Below are 25,696 nucleotides of genomic sequence, written 5' to 3'. Positions count from 1 at the left end.
GTATATTCCATAAAATTTACCCATTATAAAAATAAGTTGAGTTTACTTGAAGTTAATTTATGTTATGTTAGTTGCTCAGTCGTCTCCAACTCTTTGTGACCCCATGGGTTGTAGCCCACCAGGCTCCTCTGTCTATGGGGATTCTCCAGGCAAGAATACTGAAGTGGGTTGCCATTTCCTTCTCCAGGGGATTGTCCCAAACCAGGGATCAAACCCAGGTCTCCCACATTGCAGTCAGATTCTTTACTATCCGAGCCTCCAGAGAAGCCCATTGAAGTTACTGGGTTTTGGTAAATCTATAGTTTTGTAGCCATCACCATAATCTAGCTGTAAAACATTTTCATTACACCAAAAAGTTCTCTTGTACCTGTTCACATTTAGTCCTCAGTCTCACGTACAGGCTTAGGCAACCACTGATCTGCTTTCTGCCTCAACAGATTTGCATATTCCAGAAATTTCAAATAAGGAAAATCGTACTATATGTAATTACTTGTGTCTGGCTTCTTTCACTGAACATTATGTTTTTGAGGTTTTTCTCTTTTATAGAATATATCAATAGTTCATTTTATTGCTGATGTATCTTACTCCGTGGTTGGTGGACATTGGGATTACTTCCAACTTTCGATTATTATGAACAGTGCTGCTAGGAAATTTGTGTACAGTTCTTTGTGTCTTTTATTTTGTTGACTAGATACCTAGCTGTAGAATAGCTTGGAACCCATTACATTTTATATCATTACTTAGCCATAAAAATATGTTTCATTTAAAGAATGGGTGATAACACCATACTTTAGAAGAAACACAATTAAATAGAATAAAAGAGTTAAACCAGAATGATTGGGTCAGGTAGGTGAAAGGTTCTAAGACATGTAGTATGTCTGGGCAGTACTGGAACTCCCTTCCGGATTCCTTTGTACCTGAGCAGCTACTACAACCTTAAATCAAATGAAGTAAAAAAAAGAAAAAAAAGATCTAAATAAACATTGAAAACTTTAGTTCCATGAAAAATGACAGAAATGGAAATGGAGCATCATTTGCATTGATTATGATGGAAAAATGAATATATATGACACACAAAATGCCCTTTCCAGTATAAAATGTCAACATGATTTTTGTAGATAGACCAAAGAACTGTACAGTTAGTTCATTCAAGATGAAAATACGTAGTAAACAGACACTGATTGTTGTTAGTAACTACAGAAATAAAGATCTTACAAAATGATGTTATATTAAATTAGCAAAATCAAAATATGTAGTGCTAGAAAGGTGATAGCAATGTTAGCTTTGGGTTTTGTTCTAGTGCATCTTCAAAGCAATGTAGCATAGCTGTCCACATCCTTCCAGTAGTAAGATTCTGAGTTAACTTTCATTTTAACTTCTTTGAATGCAATTAACATATTTTAATAGTAAACTAATAAGGAGGAAATAAACCAAAAGATAGCAGCTACAGATTTCTCCTGTGTGCTGAATTCCAGTCTGGTTGTGCTTCCACTCTGGAGGCACTAACCCAACTCAGCTCTTATTTTCCTCTCTAGCCTAGAGAGCTGCATACAATCCGAATCCTGCTTTTCCAGCTTTGGCTAAATCCTGGATCTGATTGTTCTTTAATCCTATGACTCACATCTTGGGAGTTGCCCCCATCCCACTCCAAGAAAATGCTTTTAACTTTCTCATTGCAAGTAATAATTCTGTCACATCTTTTCTATGCTTTAATGATTTTGTATTAGGTGCTCATCTGAAAATATGCTTCCGTTTGATTTTCTTTTTTCGTTTTTTAAGTTCTTTGCAGAGGTCTTCTGTATGGGTGGGACTGAACACTTATGAGTCATTCCCAGTTAGTACAGTACAGCCATCCAAGAGTAAGTGATGCTTTAGTATGACTGATTGTCTGCCCAAAAGTGATAAAGCACAGCTGAAATCAAGAAACGGAAATTGATCTTTGCTCTGTTTACTTCCCCTTGTATCTTATCTTTTTTTCTTCCAATGTTAGAAATTCTTTCCATTCCTGATAAATTTTTTATTGTATTGCTAATATTTTCCCTTAAGTTTTGTAAGGCCATAAGATTTACTGCTAGTTGAGTTTATGTAAAGTTTTAGGTGAAGTATTATGTAACAATCAAGAAACAGGCATGATAAAAGGCCAACATTTTTTTCTGTTTTTCCTATTCATTTTATTATACTTGACAATGATTTTTTTGCTTATAAAGAAATACATTACCCTTTGCTGTTCCCCTGAAACTATCACAACATTGGTAATACCCAATACAAAATAAAAAGTTCAAAAAAATAAATACATTACTGATTTTCTTTGTATAGGGCAACCATAAGTATTCTTCTACTAAAACTGTAAATATTTTCTATGAGAGTTAATGGTACAACTGTATTTAGTTCCTTTAGTCTTTTCCACTCAAATTGACTTGACTACTTAGGACCCCCAGAAGAGATGGCCTGTGGATTGTACTAATACTTGAAAAATTAATACAACAGAATTGGAAGGTCCAGACTGTTAATGTGATTCGATTTTACTTGATCTCCTCTGATTCCCACCAGCATGTTCAGGTCACTGTACTGTCTCTTTATAAATGGATAGAGGTATTAGTCCTTGGTAGTTCCTTGGCCTCTTGGTTCATCTTTTCTTATTTTTTTTCTATACCTTTTTGATTGCCCTGTTTGAAATTCCTTCAAGCATTTGCTCCACTAACTCTCCATAAAATGCTAATGTTCCTAAAAAGTCAGTCACTGTTTGTCTCCTACATTTTTTTGGATCACATATATCATGATAATTTTAATTAGTACTCAAGTGCTCATGCCTCTCAAATATCTTGAGCTCTAAGGTCTGAGTTTTCTACCCACTTCCTGCTTACATTTATTCACTTGAATGTCCTATAGAGACTCTAAAAACAATATACCCCAAATTAAAATGAATCATTCACTGCCCCCTCCCCAGTAGTTCCAGTTAAGGTAATGGCATTATCATCTGCCTGGTAGCTCACACTAGAAACTGCCGCTTTCATCACTGAGCACATAAGATCTGTCACTAACTGCTTCTTTAACTACTTCTAACACCATCCAGTGTAGGGCCTTGTTATTTCCGTATTCAGTAACTGTCGCTGGAGTTAATATCTGGTCTCCGTGCTTTCAGTCTAGTACCCCTCCAGCTGTTCCCTCCCTGAGTGAAATGTCGGTTGGATCTTAGTATTTCCCTACCTAAACCCTAGTTTAGGTAGTTGCAAGGCCCCTGTGATTTATACGACAAAGGGTGCACTGCTTGATACACACTTACCTCTCCAGCCTGTCTTCCTGTCATTCTGTTTTCTGCTTCCATTCCTACCCCACCCCAACTCCCACCATGTTGTTTCTCACCTCTGTTTGCTCATTCTGTTTCAGCCCCCTCCCCGCTCATCCTGATTCACTCTTACTTAGTCAGCCTTCATGACTCAGCATGGGACAGTTCCTTCAGGAAGCCTTTTCCGAATCCTCAGGGTTGGGCCGAGTACCCTTCTTTACCGGATTGTTCTTGTTCGTATAAGACAGTGTGGTTTTTCTCTTATTAATAAATTATCTTGACCTGACTTTTCTTTCATTAACAAAACTTATTTATTCACCTACTTATTGTTTTTGACTGCCCTGGATCTTCATTGCTGTGTGTGGGCTTTCTCTAGTTGCAGAGAGCGGAGCTGCTCTTCGTTGTGGAGCACAGGCTTTAGAGCGTGTACCCAGTAGTTGTCCGCTAAGCACCCGGGCTTGGTTGCTCCAAGGCATGTGAGGTCTTCCTGGACCAGGGATAGAACCCATGTCCCCTGCTTCGGTAGGCAGATTCTTAACCACTGGGCTGCCAGAGGAGTTCCCACTTTTCTCTCTAGCTACTGCTCACATCTTTGCTTCCATTTAGAGCAGAACTCCTTAAAAAAGATTGTCAGTGTGTGTTCTCTCTCATTCCCTTCCCTCCATTTTCTCTTGCATCACTCTGGCAAGGCTTTCATTCTCCACTACATCCACACAGTTCTTGTCAAGGTCGTCAGTGGCTCAGGTTGCTATTTCTATTGGTCAGTTCTTGGGCCTAATCTTCCTTGATCTTTCAGCATCATTTGACATAGTTGATCTCTTCCATGTTTCTGGAAACATCTTTCACAGTGGCTTTCAGGACATACCCCTTTCCCTTGGTTCTCCTCTACTTCACTGACCATGTATTAAGTTTCCTTTGCTTGATCTCTAACTCCCTGCCTAGAAACTTTGCTTGGCTCTGAGGTTCTGTCCTTGATTCTCTTGTCTGTTTGTACTTGCTTTCTTCATTTCATCCTATTTCTTGACTTTCAATTCTTAGTATATGCTGATGACAACCAAAATTTTATTTCAAGCCCAGACTTTCCCCCTGGACTCTAGGTTCATAACCAACTGCCTTTTTGACATTTCCACCTGATATCTAATATAGATCTCAAATTTAATATGTCCAAAGCTGAACTCCTGATAACCTCCCCAGCCTCAATTAAAGAAAAAACCTTTCCACCTTCAGCCCTCCCAGTTCATATAGGGGCAGTTACAGTTGACTCTTAAAAGGCATTAGGTTGAACTCTGTAGGTCCACTTATATGCAGATTTTTTTTCAGTGTTGAATACATCAGTGCTACATGGTTGGTTGAATCCTTGGATGTGAACTTGCAGATACGAAGGAACCATGTATAAAGAGGACTGACTATAGGTTAGAAAATATACTCGGATTTTCAACTGCATGGAAGGTTGGTGCCCCTAACCCCAGAGTTGTTCAAGGGTCACCTGTACACCCTTCTAAGTCACTTGGGTCAAAAACTTTGTTATCCTTCTTGACTTCTTTTTTTCATATTTTACATCCACTGTCAGGAAATTTTGTGCTGTACCTATGCTATCATTTTCTATGTGTTGTATAAGAGGTTGATGTTAACGCTTTTCCAGTTTTATAACATTGCTTTATTTTAAGGGCAGGGATCTTGGCCAGTATGTACATTCCCAGTATACTTCCCAGTGTATAAGACTGCTGTTTCTCCACTGTTTTTTTGCCAGATCCAGGTATCACTGTTCTTAATCTTTGCCAGACTGATATTGACCACTTTGATGATTGCCCATCTTCCCTGAGCTTTTTGGTCTCTTGAAAGTTTTGGAAATAGATGCTTATTCACCCTTTCCCGTACATGTCTCTTTCTAGCTCTTGTTTTTAACCAAAAATGAGGAGGGTGTAATGGGAAGCTCTCTGCCCCTGCTGTAGTAATTTATATGCTGCTCGGTGTCCTAAAGAGCATTTTGAGTTTTTTACTGAGTGAATTATAGTCTTCAGTGAGCATTATCCCATTGCTTGACTGGATTTCCAACTCTGTCACTCAGGGCCAGAAGTATTGTAGGTCTCTGATTTAGAAATGAAACTATGGCATCTATTAAATATCACTTGCTTAATTTATTCAGAAGCTGGTTCACACTGTTAAATGACCTATGGATTGCTAAACTATGCAATATATTCTAAGTGTATTTACATATACCTGAGAGTAGTAATTCCCTTTTGATACAACTTTGACTAGGGAATTCCTTGATCTGTATTGTGATATGTGTTTCACATTTTTTATAAATGGTTTCAGTCTATTCTGTGAGACACAGACTTAGCTGCTTCTTTGCACAGGTTGTAGTTATTTACGGTAATATTTATGTGTAATGGGGCAATGACATGCTATTTTTAACATCTGTATGTGTTAAGAGTTCAGCTGTTACTGATTTATTTTTATCTCTATCAGCTGTTTACTGTTTAAGTAATTAATTAGCAAATTATTTTTAAGAACCTTAGCTTAAGAACGGTTATAATGAAAAAGTATAAAGGAAAATCTTGCATCAGGTCTCTGACTGAAAAAAGTCTAAGTGATTAAATATTTAAGCATTTTTTATGAATTTAGTAATAATAGCTGCCATTTGTTTAGCAGTTTCTATGTACAAATACTGTACTAAATACTTTACATGCTTAATATCATTTAACTTTTACAACAAACAATCTGAGGTACATATAGATACTATCCTCAATTTATAAATAGGGATTTATAAATAACTCTATAGCTAAATAAGCAGGATGACAATATACAGCCTTGTACAGACTACGTCAAGGCTGTATATTGTCATCCTGCTTATTTAACTTATATGTAGAGTACATCATGAGAAATGCTGGGCTGGAATAAGCACAAGCTGGAATCAAGATTGCCAGGAGAAATATCCCATAACCTCAGATATGGAGATGACACCACCCTTATGGCAGAAAGTGAAGAAGAACTAAAACGCCTCTTGATGAAAGTAAAAGAGGAGAGCGAAAAAGTTGCCTTAAAGCTCAACATTCAGAAAACGAAGATCATGGCATCTGGTCCCATCACTTCATGGGAAATAGATGGGGAAACAGTGGAAACAGTGTCAGACTTTATTTTGGGGGGCTCCGAAGTCACTGCAGATGGTGACTGCAGCCATGAAATTAAAAGACGCTTACTCTTTGGAAGGAAAATTATGACCAACCTAGACAGCATATTCAAAAGCAGAGACATTACTTTGCCCACAAAGGTCCGTCTAGTTAAGACTATAGTTTTTCCAGTACTCATGTATGGATGTGAGAGTTGGACTGTGAAGAAGGCTGAGTGCCGAAGAATTGATGCTTTTGAACTGTGGTGTTGGAGAAGTCTCTTGAGAGTCCCTTGGACTGCAAGGAGATCCAACCAGTCCATTCTGAAGGAGATCAGCCCTGGGATTTCTTTGGAAGGAAGATGCTAAAGCTGAAACTCCAGTACTTTGGCCACCTGATGCAGAGTTAACTCATTGGAAAAGACTCTGATGCTGGGAGGGATTGGAGGCAGGAGGAGACGGGGAAGACAAAGGATGAGATGGCTGGATGGCATCACTGACCCGGTGGACGCGAGTCTGAGTGAACTCCGGGAGTTGGTGATGGACGGGGAGGCCTGGCATGCTGCAATTCTTGGGGTCGCAAAGAGTCGGACACAACTGAGCGACTGAACTGAACTGACTATAGCTAAAGGATTGGTCAGGGAGGTTAAATCACATGCTCAAGGTCACACAGTATGTTAGGTAATGGAGCTTAGACTCACACCTTTAATGTTTTCTCTGTTTAATGTATAGTACATTGTTATTTGGATGTAATACAATTTGGCCTGCTGCTGCTGCTGCTAAGTCACGTCAGTCATGTTTGACTCTGTGCAACCCCATAGACGGAAGCCCACCAGGCTTCTCTGTCCCTGGAAATCTCTAGGCAAGAACACTGGAGTGGGTTGCCATTTCCTTCTCCAGTGCATGAAAGTGAAAAGTGAAAGTGAAGTTGCTCAGTTGTGTCTGACTCTTAGTGGCCCCATGGACTGTAGCCTACCAGGCTCCTCTGTCCGTGGGATTTCCCAGGCAAGAGTACTGGAGTGGGGTGCCATTGCCTTCTCTGAAAGTTTGGCCTATCCTACAGTAAATCAGAGCTCAACAGCTTCCATTCTAGAGTGTGAATTATTTCACTTATTCATAATATATTTTAAAAAATCATTTGTTACTTATGTCTGTTGGAACTTTCTGACAGGGACTAAATGTTTTAGACTAGAAAAGATGGAATCAGTAGTGCTCTTTAGAGTATGATCTGAACAATATGGACATAGAGGTTTGGGAATTAGAAGCTTAACTCAGAATAAAGCCTTGATCTCTGATTTAGGGGTAGCATTGTTTAGAGAGAAATGTTATCAGAAAGAGAAATCTTGTTAAGATGTTTAAATTTGGCTTCAGAAAGAAAAAGAGGCTTTTAACAAGTAAGGAGTGTGGGTGGGTGGGTGCAAGCAAGGGCTTTTTGGGTCCAAGCACAGCATATTCAAGCCTCAGACCTGGGACTTGTGTAGAAAATTGCTAGTAGTTAAGCAGGGATAGAGAGACTTCCCTGGTGGCTTAGAGGGTAAAGTATCTGCCTGCAATGCAGGAAGAGTGGAAAATCCAGTTTGATAGGGTGATTGAGATCACTTTGAAAGATTTGAAAACTTATTAGAGCTCTTAGATTTAATTGTGATGGCAACAAAGGGTCAACAGCCATTTTACAAAGGGAAACAAAATGATCAGGTTTATGTTTCAGGGTGTAGAGGGTGGAGGGTGTGGAGTCCTAGTCATCGTCTTGGCAACTGTTGTGGACCTGGGTTAGAAGAACAGTGGGGGAGAGAGGGAGGCAGTGTGGAGTCGAGAGCTGTTTCTGAATCAGAACTTGTAGGAATTGGTGGCATGTTGCATGCCCTTTGGGGTTACTGACATGTTACTACCAATAGTATTTATTATATTTACTGTTTTGTATTTGCTCTAAGTGACTTTGGAAAATCACATGTTCATTCTATTATTAGAGCATGGCTGATGGCTGAATTCCTGTTCAGAGGTGCTCAGGAAATGGTGGGTAAATAATGGAATGAGTCCCAGCGGCTGTAAATAAAACACTCTTAAAATATTTATTTAAATTACTTGTTTGATATCTCTTGAGCAGGCATTTTGTTAAGGGCTGGGGATATCACTGAGATAATAGGGATATCACTTATCTTGATCTTCAAGTGATTTGCCATGGGCATGAGGTGTCTGATAGACCTTGTTTGCTGTTCTTACTTTCTGTGTATTCTTTGGGCATATAATTTAACTTCTTTTTTTTAAATTTTTTATAATTTTTATTAGAGTATAGTTGATTTCCAGGTGGTGCAGTGGTAAAGAATCTGCCTGCCAATGCAGGAGACACAGAGATGCAAGTTCAGTCCCTGGATCAGGAAGATCCCCTGGAGAAGGAAATGGCATCCCACTCCAATATTCTTGCCTGGAAAATTCCATGGACAGAAAAGCCCGAAAGATTACAGTCCACGGGCTCGCAGAGAGTCGGGCGTGACTGAGCACTCACGCATAGTTGATTTATGGTGTTGTGTTATCTTCAGGTGTACAGCAGCGAGACTCTGTTTGACATCTACCTGCTGACAAAGGATTCTTTTCCCATGTAGGCCATTACAGAGTACTGAGTACATTTCCCTGTACTATTCATTCAGTAGGCTATTATATTAGTTACCTATTTTATACATAGCAGTGTGTACGTGGCAGACCCAATCTTAATTTTAACTTCTTACCCTGTTCATGGGGGATACTGCTTATTTCATGGTATTCTGAAGTTCAGTTAAGGTCATATGTATAAAGTGTCTACCATAATCTCTGTCGTAAGCAAATGCTTGTTTTCTTTTAATCTGCCATAGACATGGAAGCTGGGAAACTCAGATTTATTAGGATTTTGTGTCAAACAGGTGATAGAAGGAGCTAGTGAAAGCATTTCTGAAAGAAATTTTAAAAGGTTACCTTTCCTGATGGTTTGGCATCACAAGGTCTGATTGCTGTTTTATTATTTTATTGTGACTGTAGACTGATTACTTAGATAGGTTACTTGCATTTTAGCCTCAACCTGTTGATCTGTAAAATTAGAAAAATCAGTCCTACTTCACATGATGGGTGATAGAAACATTATACACAGTGGATATGAAAGAATCAGACAAACATAAGTAGCATAGTAGAATGGTTGAGATTAAAAAGTTTGAATGTATATTTCTTCCCATTACTAGCTTGAGAGGTGGCCCTTTGGCAGGGTAGTTAACCTGTTTAAGCCCTGATTTCTTTATATGTGGTATTGGGATAATAAAACATCTATGCCCTTGCACTATTTTAAAGAGTAAGTGGGAAAAGACATGAAAATTAGCTTATACAATCAAATGGTAAGCACTCAAAAGCTCATACTTATTGTAAATTATGTGGTGTCCTTTTGATACTTTTGAGCAATGAACTCTTCTCTGTTAACTTTTCTTTGGTTTTGCTCTGTAACTAAAATTTCCATACACACAGGTGAATTCTGGATATAAGGGATGTTGCCTTTCATGGTAGTGAAAGAAAGCTATGATCCTTTTAGAAGAAAACTTCCTAACAGCTTTCACTTTGTCTCTTTAAAACTATGGAAAAAAAATGTTTCAGGCCTTCCTTGTGTTTAACCATAGGTGGCGGTAGAATTTGAATATGATACTTTCTATTATTCAATTTCAGTTCAAAATTTAAAAAAGAGTTAGTGACTGTTAGTTGGGGGCATTACCTACATATCCTGAGAAACAGGGGCTGTCATGAGAGATGTTGGGAATAGATTATGTTTGACTACCTGAATCATGTGTGGGCGGAAAAATGGGAGCCTCTGCACTGTTTTCTTTGGTCCCAATAGTCATGTCCCATTTCAGCCAAAAAGATTATTTCATGAATTGCATCACTGTATTTCTATGTATTTATTTATAGCCCTCAGTTACTTTGTTACCTTTTCTCTTTTGAAGTAGAATTATTATAATTTTTAAAGAACTTACCTATGGATGTATGAATTGTCAAAGCCTTGAGGAGACAAATCTCTTGAAGAATTAACTGTCACTAAAGGTGGGAATTGATGCTTTTGAACTGTGGTGTTGGAGAAGACTCTTGAGAGTCCCTTGGACTGCAAGGAGATCCAACCAGTCTATTCCAAAGGAGATCAGCCCTAGGTGTTCTTTGGAAGGAATGATGCTAAAGCTGAAGCCCCAGTACTTTGGCCACCTCATGCAAAGAGTTGACTCATTGGAAAAGACTCTGATGCTGGGAGGGATTGGGGGCAGGAGGAGAAGGGGACGACCCAGGATGAGATGGCTAGATGGCATCACTGACTCGATGGACGTTAGTTTGAGTGAACTCTGGGAGATGGTGATGGACAGGGAGGCCTGGCGTGCTGCGATTCATGGCGCGACTGGGGGACTGATCTGATCTGAAAGGTGGGAAGACACGAGTAAAGAACAAGGTGCCTTAAACATTAAAATTATATGCCAACCTGAATGGTTGTGCTTAAAGAATGGAAAAGTCCATCATAGTTATTTTCATTACCTTTTAAGCATTGTAAAAAGTTGGGAATGTTCTTCTATGGGGGGCAGATGTACTATTTGCATCTTTTAACATTTCCATTGAATTTGTTTGCCAAATAAACTGTTTTGTGTGTGGGCAGTTTTTTGGGTTTTTTCCTTTTCCTAAATAAGCTCTAGATTCCTGTTTTGTCAATTTTGCTGGTCTTTAATGGAAAAAACTTGTGAGTTTCTCCCTCTCCCCTACCTCCTAATGACTATATAAATCATGATCAACTGTCCTAAGATTGCTCCCATAGTTTGCATTAGTAAACAATATGTGGGGCTACAGCCTTTAAATGTAGTTACCTTGTTCTATATTTTACACAGATGTGATCACAATGATTTCATTTTGTGGCAAATAAGACTGTTATTCTTTGGATGAGGTTTTTTAGCTGTCAGGAATAGAGTGGAGGTGCAGTTATTTTTTTATTTCAGCTGATTTCAAGATGGTGTAAGCTAACATTTTGTGAGGAAAATCATGAGCTATAAATTTTTGTCAGAGTATTGTGTACTTAAAGTATCACAATATCCCTTTGCTCTATCCTTAATATGCTAAAATATGTGGTATTTTAATAAGTACATTTTTATTTTAGGTACTTATATGTTGTTTGAAATAAAGATCTCTTGGGGTCTAAAAGATTGAGTTTGGGATTGGTATCTGTTTTTTTAATTACCTCAGTATGAGCTTCAAAGACAAAGTTGAATGAATCTCACTGTGGTTAAAACACCAAGAGAGGAGAAAATAATCAGGATTTGTCTGTCAACGCATCAGTTTGGGGATGTAGCAAATAGGTTAATCTCCAAATTAGAAATTGGTGCTGGCTTTCAGTATGGTCATCTCTCAGAACTGTAATGTTCTGATAATGTTTATTTTGCATCTTACTGAGACATCTAATGTACTTTGTCTTAAATTTTCAGTGAAGGACTGTCACAATTTTGTTTGTCTGTTTTAGAAGGGTGTCATCATTCTAGCTGTGTTTTGTATGTTTTGTAATGTTTTACAGAAAATTCCTCCTTCCTACCTTCGATATTTCTTCATAGTCTTATCTCTGTTCCTATGTAGAGAGATAGAAATACTTTTGCTTTCTCTTTCTCCTGTGAGCTGACTCCACAAGAAAGAATTACTTTACGGTGTGTCTTGGATGTCACTTGGAAAAAAAGTGGAAAAAAATCAGTGATTTTTTTCATCAGATGGAAAAAAATCCTGGTGATTTCATAACACTTGTAAGACCTTTGGGTATATGTCAACAAGTTCATTTTAGTTGTACTTGGGAGATTTCATTTTGGTGAGAATATTTTTACCGCTTTTGTGTTTCCCTATAGCATGTGAATAAAACTTTATATTTCCCCCTTCAGTGGCACAACTTAAAAATTCCAGCCTCTGAAACATGTGGTGCTTTGCTAGTCAGGAAGCCAGGAAAGTTATATAAACAAATCCATATTGAACATGCATATAAACTAAGTTTGTGTACTCTAAGAAATAACTAAATGGTTGGTGGCATAAAAGTACAAGTTATGGATCTCCCTATTTCTAGTGACTCCCGCTACAGTTCATCCTACACACAGCTGCTCGATTATCAGAGCTGTTGGAATAATCTCCCTAAAACAGTATTTTCATCAAATCCTTCAGCAGTGGCTTCTGTCTGAAGAAATCTGGACTCCTAAGTACAATGCAAAAAGGCCCTCTCTTACAACTTCACTCTTACATTTCCCCACTTTTTCCTTTGATTTTGTGTTTTGTGTTTTGATTTTGTGTTTTTTGTGTTTTGTATGTTTTGTGATGTTTTACAAAAAATTCCTCCTTCCTACCTTCGCTATTTCTTCATAATCTTATCTTTGTTCCTATGTAGTGAGACAGAAATACTTTTGCTTTCTCTTTCTCCTGTGGGCTGGCTCCACAAGAAAGAATTACTTTACAATTACTTTATAATTATTTACAAGAATTACTTTGCAGTTGGTTACCCTGTGGGACTGGGTCTTTTATATATATATATATATATATATATATATATATATATATACACACACACACACACACACACACACACACACACATACTGTAATATCTATTCTTCCTCCTTCTCCTCCTCCTGGCCATTCGTTCAGATAATTTCCCTCACTCTTAAGTGCCTCATTAGCAACTTACTGTGTCTAACTTTATTTTCTCACCAACCTCTTAGGATTTGAGTACTTAATTCATATTCTCTGAATTTATTCTCAGTGTAGAGTGGCTCCACATTTGATTTTATGAGTGTGCAGTCTCTCTAGACAGGTGCCAAGTAAACATCAGATAGATTAAGTGATTTGTGTTAATGGTGTAATTAGAGGGGAAATTGACTCTTCCTATTCTGATTGGTTCAGGAAGACTTCAGAAAGTGGGATTTCATGAATTTGGACTCAAAGACCAGAGTGTTTAGTCCAAGTAGAAAAGAAGGAAGGCAGTGTGGAGATTTTGAGAGAATAACTATCAAATCTGCAATATCTCTGTGGTCATGACAACCTATTTAATATACTCAAGTCTCAGTTTCTTAATCTATGAAGTGGAGATGGTGATAGCTATTTGGTAGGATTGTTGTGAAGATCAGAAGTGCCTGCACATAGCAAGCAGGCAACAAATGGTAGCTATTATTATAGATTAGGGACTCATGGAGTGCTGCCATAAAAAGTGATGGAGAAGAAAGCTCCAAAAATTGGTTTCTTCCCCAAGATGACTGTTAAGGAGCATGACTGAAGCAATTATTTTGGAATTCTGGAGTCTAGGCAAACACAGCATCCAGGGGAGTGCTTAATGAAGAAAGAGGCTGGCAGATTTTTGAGAACTTCAGTGTTCTGCATAGTGGCTACCACTTTCCATATCCTAGCTCTGTGGCAGAAAACTGGGTATAGTGGCCCCTGATTCCTGGTGTGGCTTTGCTTGTCTTTCAGAAATTGAGGTGGTTGTTTTTGTTGCTGCTTTTGATTGCCGAGGGTCTGGCCCAGAGGCTGGCCATTGTTTCAAACCCTAAAGGCTAAAATGACTTCCCTGGCTTCTGCCAAGGGGATTTAAAGAGACATACCCTTTCCCCCTTTTCTTATTGGATCCTGATGTATAAGGAAATCTGTCAGGCCACCGGATGACCATGGAGATGACAAAACAGAGACTTCAGTGATAATACATGTCAAGGAATATACTAGTTTGGAAAAGTCAATAAATAAACTGTTGACTACAGCCTTCATCACATAATAATAGCAATCTCTAGGGTTGGAGAGAATCTGATTGCTTTAGTTACCACATTACAATATTCAAAATGTCCAATTCTCAAAAAAAAATTACAAAGCATATGAAGAAATAGGAAATTATGACCCAATCACAGAGGAAAAAAATGCAGATTGACAAAAGCCATACCTGAGGAAGCCCAGACATTGGACAAAGACTTTAACTATTTCTAATATGCTCAAAATGCTGAAGGAAACCATGGACTACTTAAAGAAAAGCAGGAGAACAATGTGTGGAGAAGGGCGGAAGATCAGTAGAGAGATGAAAGTCATCAAAGAACAATAGCTGAAATAAAGAAATCAGTAGAAGATTTTTCAATGACAGATTTGAGCAGGTGGAAAAGGGAATAAAAAAACCTTCAAGATAGGGCAGGACTAGAAAGAAAAAAGATGAAGAAAAATGAACAGTACCTAAGGGACCCATGAGACACCATTAAATGTATCACCATATGCATTATGTGGCTCAGCTGGTAAAGAATCTGCCTGCGATGTGGGAGACCTGGTTTTGGTCCCTGGGTTGGGAAGATCTCCTGGAGAAGGAAAAGGCCACCCACTCCAGTATTTTGGCCTAGAAAATTCCATGGACTGTATAGTCCATGGGATCTCAAAGAGTCAGACATGACTGAGCAACTTTCACTTCACTGTGCATTATGGAAATCTTAGAATAGAGTAAGAGAGGGGCAGAAAAGAGTTATTTGAAGAAGTAATGGTGAACTTCCCTGGTGGTGCAGTGGATAAGAATCCGCCTGCCAATGCAGGGGATACGAGTTTGATCCCTGGTCCAGGAAGATCCCACATGCCAAGGAGCAGCTGAGCTCGTGTGTCACAACTCCTGAGCCAATGAGCAGCAAGTTCTGAGTCTGTATGCCGCAACTACTGAAGCCCATGGGTATAGAGCCTGTGCTCTGAAGCTACCTCAGTGAGAAGCCCAAGCACCACAATGAAGAATAACTCGTACGCTGCAACTAGAGAAATCCCACACAAAGCAATGAAGACCCAGCACAATCTTTAAAAACAGTATTAAAAATTAATGGCTGAGAAGAACTTTATCATTTTAGCTCTTATATTTAGGTCTTTGATTCATTTTGAGCTAATTTTTGTATATAGTGGAAGGTAGGGGTCCAACTTTTGCAAGCAGTTATGCAGTTGTCCCTGCACCATTTGTTGAGGAAAAGGTTCTTTTCCTGTTGGATAGACCCTGTTCTTTTTCAAGATTGTTTTGGGGTCCTTCGCAATTCCATGAGCATTTGAAGTTTGGTTTTTCCACTTCCCCATAAAAAGGCAGTTGAAATTCTGATTGGGATTGCATTGGATCTGTAGACCACTTTGGGTCCTATTGATACCTTAACAATATTTAGTCTTACAGCCCGTGAACACAGGATGTCCTTCTGTTTATAGGGATATCTCAGAGATGTGGGTTTAGTTGCACACCATTGCAATGAAGCAAGTATTGCAATAAAGTGAGTCACACAAATTTTTTAGCTTCCCAGTGCATGTAAAAGTTATATTTACACTATATTAAGTGTGCAGTAGCATTACGTCTAAAAAAAATTATGTACCTTAATTAAAAATTCTATGGGGGAAATGATGCTAATAGACTAGTTTGACCCAGGGTTGCCACAGACTTTCAGTTTGTGAAATGAAATATCTGTGAAGCACAGTAAAGCTAAATGCAGTAAAACAAGCTATGCCTGTATTTGTCTTTAATTTCTTTCAGCAGTATTTTATAATTTTCATTGTACAAGTTCTTTATGTCTTTGATTAAATTTATTCGTAGGTATTTTATATAGATGCTATTATAAATTGAATTTCTTTCTTAATTTCCTTTTTGGATTGTTCATTGCTGATGTATACACACATTTGATTTTTGTGTGTTTGTCTTGTAAACTGCAACTTTGTTGAGTTTGTTTATTAGCTCTGTAGCTTTCTTGTGGGTTCTGTGGGATTTTTCATATATAGGATCTTGTCATCTGTGAATAGACACGGTTTACTTTTTCCTCTCCAATTTGGATGCCTTTTACTTTTTTCTTCTTGTGTCTGGCTAGAACTTCAGTACAGTATTGTGTCGCTGTGGTAAAAAGCAGGCTCCCTTGCCATGTTCCTGATCTTAGGAAGAAAGCTTTCAGTCTTTCACCACTGAGTATTATGTTAACTGTGAGTTTTTCAAAAATGTCCTCTATCGTGTTGAGGAAGTTCCTTTCAGTCTTAACTTTCTGTGTGTGTGTGTGCATACTTTAAATATCATGAAAGGGTGCTGGATTTTGTCAAATGTGCCTTTTCTACATCAATTGAGGTGATTGGTGGTTTCATTTTTTTTCTTTTTTCTATTTCTGTGGTATATTATATTGATTGACTTATATTGAACCACTTTGGATAAATCCCACTTTTTCAGCAAGCCAAGTCACTGCTTTTCCAGCATGGGTGAGTTCTGAGTTAGTCCTTCAAGTAGCACCCAGACATGTTAGAGTAGATAGACACAATAATTTGCAGCATGGGTCTGCTCTGCTCTCTTTGAAACCAGGTAGCTGTGTCCCATACTGGAAATACAGGCTGATATCTTACAGGCTTCTGCTTTATAGAGGGAGGGAAGTAGACAAGGGTAAGGAATGCTACAGCCATTTCCTACCGTTTTTAAGTTGCTTTTTTCTTGATTCAGTGTTCACATAGTCACTGTACAACTTTTGTTTTCCGGAGTTCTGACATAGTTGGTTCTGACTCTTTCAGCATGTATTTCAACGTTTGTATGGAGATGAGAGGTTGGAGCCACCTACTCAGCCATTTTGCTGATTTTACTTTCTTATTTCCTTTTTGATTCAATTTTTCTCCTTTTTTTCTTTCTTCTCTTAAGGCATTATTTGCTTTACTTAGTTCAGTTTAGTTCAGTCGCTCAGTCATGTCTGACTCTTTGTGACCCCATGGACTGCAACACGCCAGGCCTCCCTGTCCATCACCAACTCCCAGAGTTTACTCAAACTCATGTCCATCGAGTCAGTGATGCCATCCAACCATCTCATCCTCTGTCGTCCAGTCCTCCTGCCTTCAATCTTTCCCAACATCAGGGACTTTTCAGATGAGTCAGCTCTTCACATTAGGTGGCCAAAGTGTTAGAGTTTCAGGTTCAACATCAATCCTTTCAATGAACACTCAGGACTGATCTGCTTTAGGATGGACTGGTTGGATCTCCTTGCAGTCCAAGGGACTCTCAAGAGTCTTCTCCAACACCACAGTTCAAAAGCGTCAATTCTTCAGCGCTCAGCTTTCTTTATAGTCCAACTCTCACATCCATACATGACTACTGGAAAAACCATAGCCTTGACTAGACAGACCTTGGTTGGCAAAGTAATGTCTCTGCTTTTGAATATGCTGTCTAGGTTGGTCATAACTTTTCTTCCAAGGAGTAAGTGTCTTTTAATTTCATGGCTGCAGTCACCATCTGCAGTGATTTTGGAGCCCCAAAAAATAAAGTCTGCTGCTGTTTCCACTATTTCTCCTGCTATTTGCCATGAAGTGATGGGAGCAGATGCCATGATCTTTATTTTCTGAATGTTGAGCTTTAAGCCAACTTTTTTACTCTCCTCTTTCACTTTCATCAAGAGGCTGTTAGTTCTTCACTTTCTGCCATAAGGGTGGTGTCATCTGCATATCTGAGGCTATTGATATTTCTCCCAGCAATCTTGATTCCAGCTTGTGCTTCATCCAGACATTTCTCATGATGTACTCTACATATAAGTTAAATAAGCAGGGTGACAATATACAGCTTTGACGTACTCCTTTTCCTATTTGGAACCAGTCTGTTGTTCCATGTCCAGTTCTAACTGTTGCTTCCTGACCTGCATACAGATTTCTCAAGAGGCAGGTCAGGTGGTCTGGTATTACTCAGTTACTCATGTCCTAATTTTGTACTCATTCCTGAAATGATTCCCCTTTTTTCCTGTTTCTTTTTTGAGTTCTTTCCTACAGTTTTGTAATTGTAATTTATATTTCTTTTCCATGCCTTGAGTTATTTTCTTAATGTCTTTTAGCTTGTTCTGAAATAGTGTAATTTTGATCTGTTCCCAAGGTATGTCTCTCATTATGTGTAGAGAGTGTTGTTTGCTTTTTATCGTTTTTTTCTTAAAATAGCTATGAGATGGGACACTGATATTTTTCTGTTACTCATTTTTATGTAAAATTTGTTTTCCTGAACTTAGAGAAGGGAGTCATGATTCAGGATAACTTTTCTAATGTCACAGAGCTCCCTCTTCTGTTGTTTTTGTAAACTGTTTAAAAATATAACGGCTTCCTTTCCCCTTTTCTACTTTTATATGGATCTTTCTTTCCTGTCTCTATTGTCTCTACCCTGCTCAGTTTTGGTTCCAAACCCTACAGCTTTTGAGGGAAAGCCCTACCTTGGAATGCAACTTTGGTTGGTAGGTTAGTTTTAAGAATTTATATGACTCTGCTCCATCCTTTTTCAGAATTTACCTCACACTCCCTTGTTAGCGTATTGGGCTAAACCTTTCCCATTTTTAGATTCTCTTTTCAAATTTTCTATCATATTGTCTAGTGAATAGACAGTGACTGTTCTGAGATACTCAAGTCCTTCAAATGCCCATTGATTTTTTGCATCCTCCTGCACAGATGCTGATTTCATGCAGGTCTCGTAACTGTTGATGCTTTTTCCCACTTTTGTTTTGAGTTTTATGTGGATAATTTCCACCTGTTGTTGTATCTGTTCTCCATGGGATTTTGGTTTTACTGTCTTAGTCACTCTTTTTGATTTTAGGTGGTAATTCAAGTAAATTAAAAAATCTGTAATGTAATATCTGCCACCAAGAGTCCAGGATCCACTCTGCATTCATATTTTAAAATTTCCCTGTATGGACTTGGAATTTCTGGCCTCTCGCTGATGACCTGTCTCCCGTGTTTGTGCTTCGTTCTGAAACTTTAAAAAATCTGTTGGTAGTTGGATACTGGAAAACCTGTCAACTTGGAGAAGGCTAGAAAGAAGCAGTTTATCGTTGTAGTGGAAATGAAAGCATTTACACATTGAGGTGAAGTTGCAAATGGTACAGAACATGTTTGCTTACGGAATGAACAGCAGAAACTTTCTGAAGGCCAAAGAACAAATTATGCAACCTGTGAAGTGCTGTGCTTGTGTCTTTGAAAGTAATCATAATAAACGAGAAACAGGAAAGAGTGACTGATAAGGCGAAGACAGCCTTTCAGTTCAAGGATCGCCATCAATGCCTGATGTGGGGGAGCTTAACTTTAATTCAGGGGAAGGCACAGGGTTAATTGAGGATAAAGCCCGTTTGAAAACAGTGAGAGATGGACTTTGGCCACAAGCTACAGAAGGTTTTATAAATTCAGGGCTCCTGCGACACCTACTCCACATCAAAGTGAATGCCCAGTGGCTAATGCAAACACTAGAGACGGATTGGGCATTCCTTAGGCTACTAGGAAATAAAGATAGTGAAAGCTTCAATAGGATTTTTTTTTTCCCCAGCGAAGTAAAATAATATGGGAGGAAAAAAAAAAAAAGCCTGATGGAAAAAGGTATCAGCATAGAGGAGAAAGTGATTTCTGGTTGGAAAGTGATAAAGAACCAAATGACATACCTACCAGGGGAAGTACATCCAGGGACTGTTAGCATCGTCACTTCCCAGTCCCTTGCAAACATAGTCACTTCCCAGTCTCTTGGCTTTTTTGCACCTACCTAGTGAAAGTGTGAAAGTCGCTCAGTCATGTCCGACTCTTTGCAACCCTGTGGAGTATACAGTCCATGGAATTCTCCAGGCCAGAATACTGGAGTGGGTAGCCTTTCCCTTCCCCAGGAGATCTTCCCAACCTAGGGATCGAACCCAGGTCTCCCACATTGCAAGTGGATTCTTTACCAACTGAGCCACAAGGGAAGTCCTACACCTACCTAACCTGATAGTAAACAGAATAGCCTTTATACAGTGTAAACTGAATAGTGGCAGATTGTTTCACTGAAGGTGCAGAAACATTTTTAATATCAGTTTTTCACAACACCAAGGGGAGAAGGGTATATCAATATAAATATTTCTGCAGGGAAGTAAACTATTGCTTCTAGCTATGCCCAAGTGCAGAGGCTCTGGGGCACGAATGGAGGTTAGTGGGGAAAATAGTGGGAGTTAATGAGACTGGAGAGGGAACCGTGAGCCAGGTCGTATGGGTTTTATTGGCTGTAATGGTAAGAACTTTGAACTTTATTACAAGATGTTTGGAAGCTGTTAGCAGATTGAGAGCAGAGGAACAGTGAGCAACTAATGTAAACGGTGTTTTCAAGCTAACTAGAGGTCAAAGGTACTATGGGTATGCTTTGGACATAATAATAGACATGTTAGAATATAAAGAAACTGGGTTAATATTGATTAAATTCTTTTAATTTGAAAATTTATGGTTTTAGAGTTAAGAGCTACAAATATGAAGTGTTGAGATTTATGTGTGCGAATGTGTACAGAAAAACACACACGTTTTTTTGTTTTTCAAGCAAAGCTTGCTAAACAGTACTGAACCTCATTTCATATATTCTTACTTCTGTTCTCTTAGTTTTTTTTTAAACCACAAGTCACAGCCCAATAAATTGACTTAGTAAGACACTATTGTTGTTCAGTCCTTAAGTTGTGTCCAACTCTTTGCAACCCCATGGACTGCAGCACACCAGGCTTCCCTGTCCTTCACTATCTTCCGGAGTTGGCTCAAATTCATGTCCGCTGAGTCAGTGATGCTATCCAGCTATCTTATCCATTAGTAACACAACAGTGGATCAGAATTTGAAGTTTGAAAACCACTGTAAATCTATAATCCCCTTATATGGCTTGCCAAGGCACATACAACTGAAAATGACCAAACCAGAATTCAGATATTGCCGCATTTCCTAAGAATATATCCATTAAAAAAACACAAAAGCTTGTTTATACAATGTTTAAGAGGAGGTTCCAGTGTGGAAAAAATCTTGAGGGTCATTGTCCCTTCTTGAGCATGTTGCCTATGCTTATCTCTCAGCTGTGAAATGTTAAGGCCTTTAAATTTCAAATGGACTTGTAAGATATCAACACAATTTTCTTTCCTAATGCCCTGTAATTAAATATATAAACTGCTAGCCAAAGTAACAGTTGGTCTCTCTTGAATTATAAACAGAATAAGTCATTTATAGCCAGCCTGGTGGCCTTTAAATTGTCGCCTAGGAATTAATGAAAAGAAATGTCATTTTCATATTTTCTGCAAATCGCTTATTCTTTTGTTGTGTTTCATTTCGGAAGAGGGTTTTATGGGAGGAGTGAAGGATAAATGAAACATGAAGGTCAGTATGAAGTAATGGGGGAAAAAATGTCCCTTTTAATTCTGTTATATAAATCCCTGCTCTGTCTTCCATAGCTCTGTGACCTTTGGAAAGATACTTGCTTGTACCTTACTTTTCTTATGTATAAATGGAAATAATATCTATATCATAGCTTTAACATTAAGGTTAAATGAGGGCCTGGTGGTACAACATGTATTTTAATAAATATTAGTTTTCTTCTTTCCTTTCTTCTTTAGGAAGGAATTCAGTGAAAATGTGTTGCTAGAATAAGCAGGGCTGGAGAGTGTAGAAAAATGCAAAAGAAAGGTACATCTTTTTTTATTGGTTGTTCTCTTCCTAGTAAGTCTGTTGTGTGTGATCCCAGTTGTTGATAATTTCTTTGGGGATAGGTAGGTGATAAATAGGTAGGCTTCCTGTGCCTCCAGCTGTCCCTTCCCTTTGTAGAGAGGGGGGATTACCCAAGTGATGAAAGGCAAGTTATAGTGGGGCTAGAAAGTGATACCTTCACAGTTGATTCCAGTATTTTAGTTTCTCGTGTCTTCATTCTATTTATCACAAAGAATTTACTGAAGACATGTCTATCCTGATACCAAGTATGTTAGTTCACTAATAGCCGTTCATATAGGTGTTCAGTTCAGTTCAGTCGCTCAGTTGTGTCCAACTCTTTGCGACCCCATGAATTGCAGCACGCCAGGCTTCCCTGTCCATCACCAACTCCCGGAGTTCACTCAGACTCACATCCATCGAGTCAATGATGCCATCCAGCCATCTCATCCTCTGTTGTCCCCTTCTCCTCCTGCCCCCAATCCTTCCCAGCATCAGTCTTTTCCAATGAGTCAACTCTTCGCATGAGGTGGCCAGAGTACTGGAGTTTCAGCTTTAGCATCATTCCTTCCAAAGAAATGTTTACCTACTACCAATTGTCCTTGCCTATGGAATAAATAACACTTCCTTTGCTTTAACCCAGAAATTATAGCAGCAGAGGTACAAAGTCAAAGAGAGATAGGAAGATAAAATTAGAATTTTGTATAATGACCTTTAAAAAAATGTTTTATTGAGATATAATTTGTATGCCATAAATTCAGTCTTTTAAAATGAACAATTCAGAGAGTTGAACAACCATCACCACTATCTAACTTTAGAACCTTTTAATCACCCCAAAATGAAACGTTATACCCATTAGCAGGTCTTCACCCCACCCCACCCCTCCCCTCTTCTGCCCTAACATCTAAACCCCTTGCAACCACTAATGTGCTTTTTATCTCTGTGGATTTGCTTATTCTGGATATTTCATATAAATTGAATTCCATATGTCTTTTGTGACTGATTTCTTTTACTTAGCTTAATGTTTAAAAGTTCATTCATGTTGTAACATAAATCAGTACTTCATTACTTTTTATTGCCAAATAATTCATATGGATGTACTACATTTTATTTTCCTATTCATCAGTTGATGGACATTTGGGTTCCATTTTTGGGGCTCTCATGAATAATACTGCTGTGAACATTTGTGTACAAGTTTTTGTGAGGACATGTGTTTTCAGTTCTCTTCAGTATATACCTCAGAGTGGAATTGAAGGGTCATATGCTAGCTTTACATTCTAACATTTTGAGGACCTTATAAACTGTTTTCTGAAGTGATACACCATTTTGTCCCACTGGATTTTAAATCTCCCACTTTTAAAGTTCTGATTTTATATATAATGGAAAATCTTAGCTGAAATAAGCAATTTGAATTGATAGGGGGAAAAAATTCACCTGTAGTAGTTTGCAAAGTTGGAAGTACTTTTTTTAAAAGTAGGTTTGAAATTATTACTATTAATCTTTGACTCTCTTTTTAAATTTTATTTTTGCAGTTTTATCTTCAAGACACTAAAAGTAGTAATGGTACCTTTATAAATAGCCAGAGATTGAGTCGAGGCTCTGAAGAAAGTCCACCATGTGAAATTCTTTCTGGTGACATTATCCAGTTTGGGGTAGATGTGACGGAGAACACACGGAAAGGTACGGGTATGGATCGATTTTTCCTATTATTTGTCTTGTTAAATTTTTTATTCTGTTGTTTAATGTTAACAAAACATTTCATGCCTGTAAAAGCAATTTAACTGTGACATTTCATGCAGTGAAATGTTGAGTGTCTCACTTTTCCTATTGCTTTTCTAAAATTTTCAATTCTGAAATATTAAATAGTTTATAATCTTTATTACAGCACCAAAACATAGGGCACTGCTGTGTCAGTTAAGAAGCAGTTGGCTGAAGTGACACTATATTTAACCAACAAGAGCTTAAACCGTAAGGATGAGTGTGAAAACGTTAGCCACTCAGTCATGTCCGACTCTTTGTGACCCTATGGACTGTACCCTGCCAGGCTCCTCTGTGCACGGAGTTATCCAGGCAAGAATACTGGAGCCGGTAGCCATTCCCTTCTCCAGGGGATCATTCCGACCCAGGGATTGAGCCTGGGTCTCCTGCATTCTGGGCAGATTCCTTACTTTCTGAGACACCAGGGAAGCCCCAAACCATAAAGATATCTATTATTAACTTATTAACAATAAGCCTGGAAATAGGTTGGTTCAGACTTCGTTCAGTTGGCTCCGTAATGTTACCAATAATCCAGGATCTTACTGTCCAGTCTGTTGTCCTTTATGTGTTAGTTTCTTAAGCTTTCACTTGTCACCTCATGGTTTAAGGGTGATGGCTTCAGCCCCAGGCATGATTTTCCCCACACCAGTGTTCTAGGCAAAAAAGATGAGATAGGGACAAAGTACCTTCTAGTGTGACTTTCTTTTTATGTTTGAAAGAACAATCTTTCATAGACTTCTTCCAGCAGGTTCCTTTTACTCACTGACTACGTGGGTGCGTCATGTATATAGCTTTAGCTGTAGTTACAGAGAAGCCTGGGAAGGAAGTTACCTGACCAAGGGGAGCAGGAGATCCATGACTAGTGTAGATCAATTATGACTTATCCCTTTGGTTGTGCATTCATTGTTGCCCCAAACAGAATCAGAATTCTTTAGGCAGCTACTACAAATGTGAAATTTCATGTCTCAGTTTCTGAAATTAGAAGTTCTGTGGCTAAATAAATTTAGATTATTTTTACAATTCTGAGGCTTTTTGGCCTTAGCTAGTTCACTGTATAGTTTATGCCTGAAATTATAATGACTGAATCATAAAACTAAAAAAATAGCAACCAAAAGTATGCAGTCCCACTTGTCATAGTTTAGTCTGCACAGTGGAATGATTGGTAAGTTTTTCCTTTTGTTTCTCTGAGCATCCTCTGATCTGAATACCCTAAGTTTTTAGTCTCTAACATTTTGCACAGTAGACAAGGGAATGCAGGTGTGATGGTGATGATTATGTGAATATATGTATCTTAGTTGCCCTGTCATGCCCAACTCTTTGCGACTCCATGGACTGTAGCCTGCCAGGCCCCTCTGTCCATGGGGATTCTCCAGGCAAGAATATTGGAGTAGATTGTCAGTCCCTTCTCCAGGGGATCTTCCCAACCTAGGGATCGAACCCAGGCCTCCCCCATTGCAAGCGGATTCTTTACTGTCTGAGCCACCAGGGAAGCCCGGTATGTATGTATGCGTATACATTTACATAATACAACTGCAGTATTATTTTTGTTGGGTTTTGTTGGCCTTCTCAGAGTGTTAGGTTTTGATACATGGATGTGTGCAGGGCCAACGTCTTAGGAATTTTCATTTACAGTTGTAAAACAGAAAAGAAAATTTGTATTTTGATGCAAAATATTCAGTGCTTATTACTAAGAGAACTCCACTTCTGTATAACCATACTGAGAACAGCTGCAGTGGACACTCTGATATCTCCTGTTGCCCTATCACATCTCCTCTGCTACCTAGTCATTCAGCAAACATTTACTGAACCCCAGCTGTGAATAACCCAGAGAAGGCAGAATTTAATTACATTGTCTTTCTCTCCAAGGAATATCTATTTTCTTTTCTTGCATTTCTCGAAGAGAATTAAGAGGTGTTAATTGGCAGAAGAATGAGGTAATCAGATACATTTAGGAAAAGCTTAGTTAACCAAAGGTAGGCAAGACATCTCAGAGCTTTTAACATGCTAACAAATGGGCAGGTCTCTAAGGGGGTAATTGATTGAATGTAGGTAACTCCAGACCTGTTTCCACTTTTCTTCCTCATCTTGCTGTGCAGGACACTTTAGAAAAT

The 25,696-nt window shown here is 38.6% G+C and overlaps 1 protein-coding gene across 50 annotated transcripts in view; it reads left to right on the top strand.

Annotated features, from left to right (window-relative positions):
• SLMAP (sarcolemma associated protein) overlaps positions 1-25,696 on the top strand; it is a 157,103-nt gene that overhangs the window by 41,379 nt on the left and 90,028 nt on the right. For 26 of the 50 annotated variants that reach the window (XM_069560615.1, XM_069560617.1, XM_069560596.1 and 23 more), the window contains exon 3: positions 23,360-23,507. In XM_069560615.1, coding sequence (XP_069416716.1) covers positions 23,360-23,507 — 148 coding nt within the window. Of the gene's footprint in view, positions 1-23,359; positions 23,514-25,696 lie in introns of all 50 variants that reach the window. The other 24 variants (XM_069560595.1, XM_069560597.1, XM_069560608.1 and 21 more) reach the window with 1 other exon arrangement.

The sequence above is a fragment of the Ovis canadensis genome, chromosome 19 (assembly GCF_042477335.2).
Source record: "Ovis canadensis isolate MfBH-ARS-UI-01 breed Bighorn chromosome 19, ARS-UI_OviCan_v2, whole genome shotgun sequence".
NCBI classification, from domain to species: Eukaryota; Metazoa; Chordata; class Mammalia; order Artiodactyla; family Bovidae; genus Ovis; species Ovis canadensis.
Note: the sequence above shows the minus strand (reverse complement) of the source record. Positions and strands in the feature narration are given on the sequence as shown.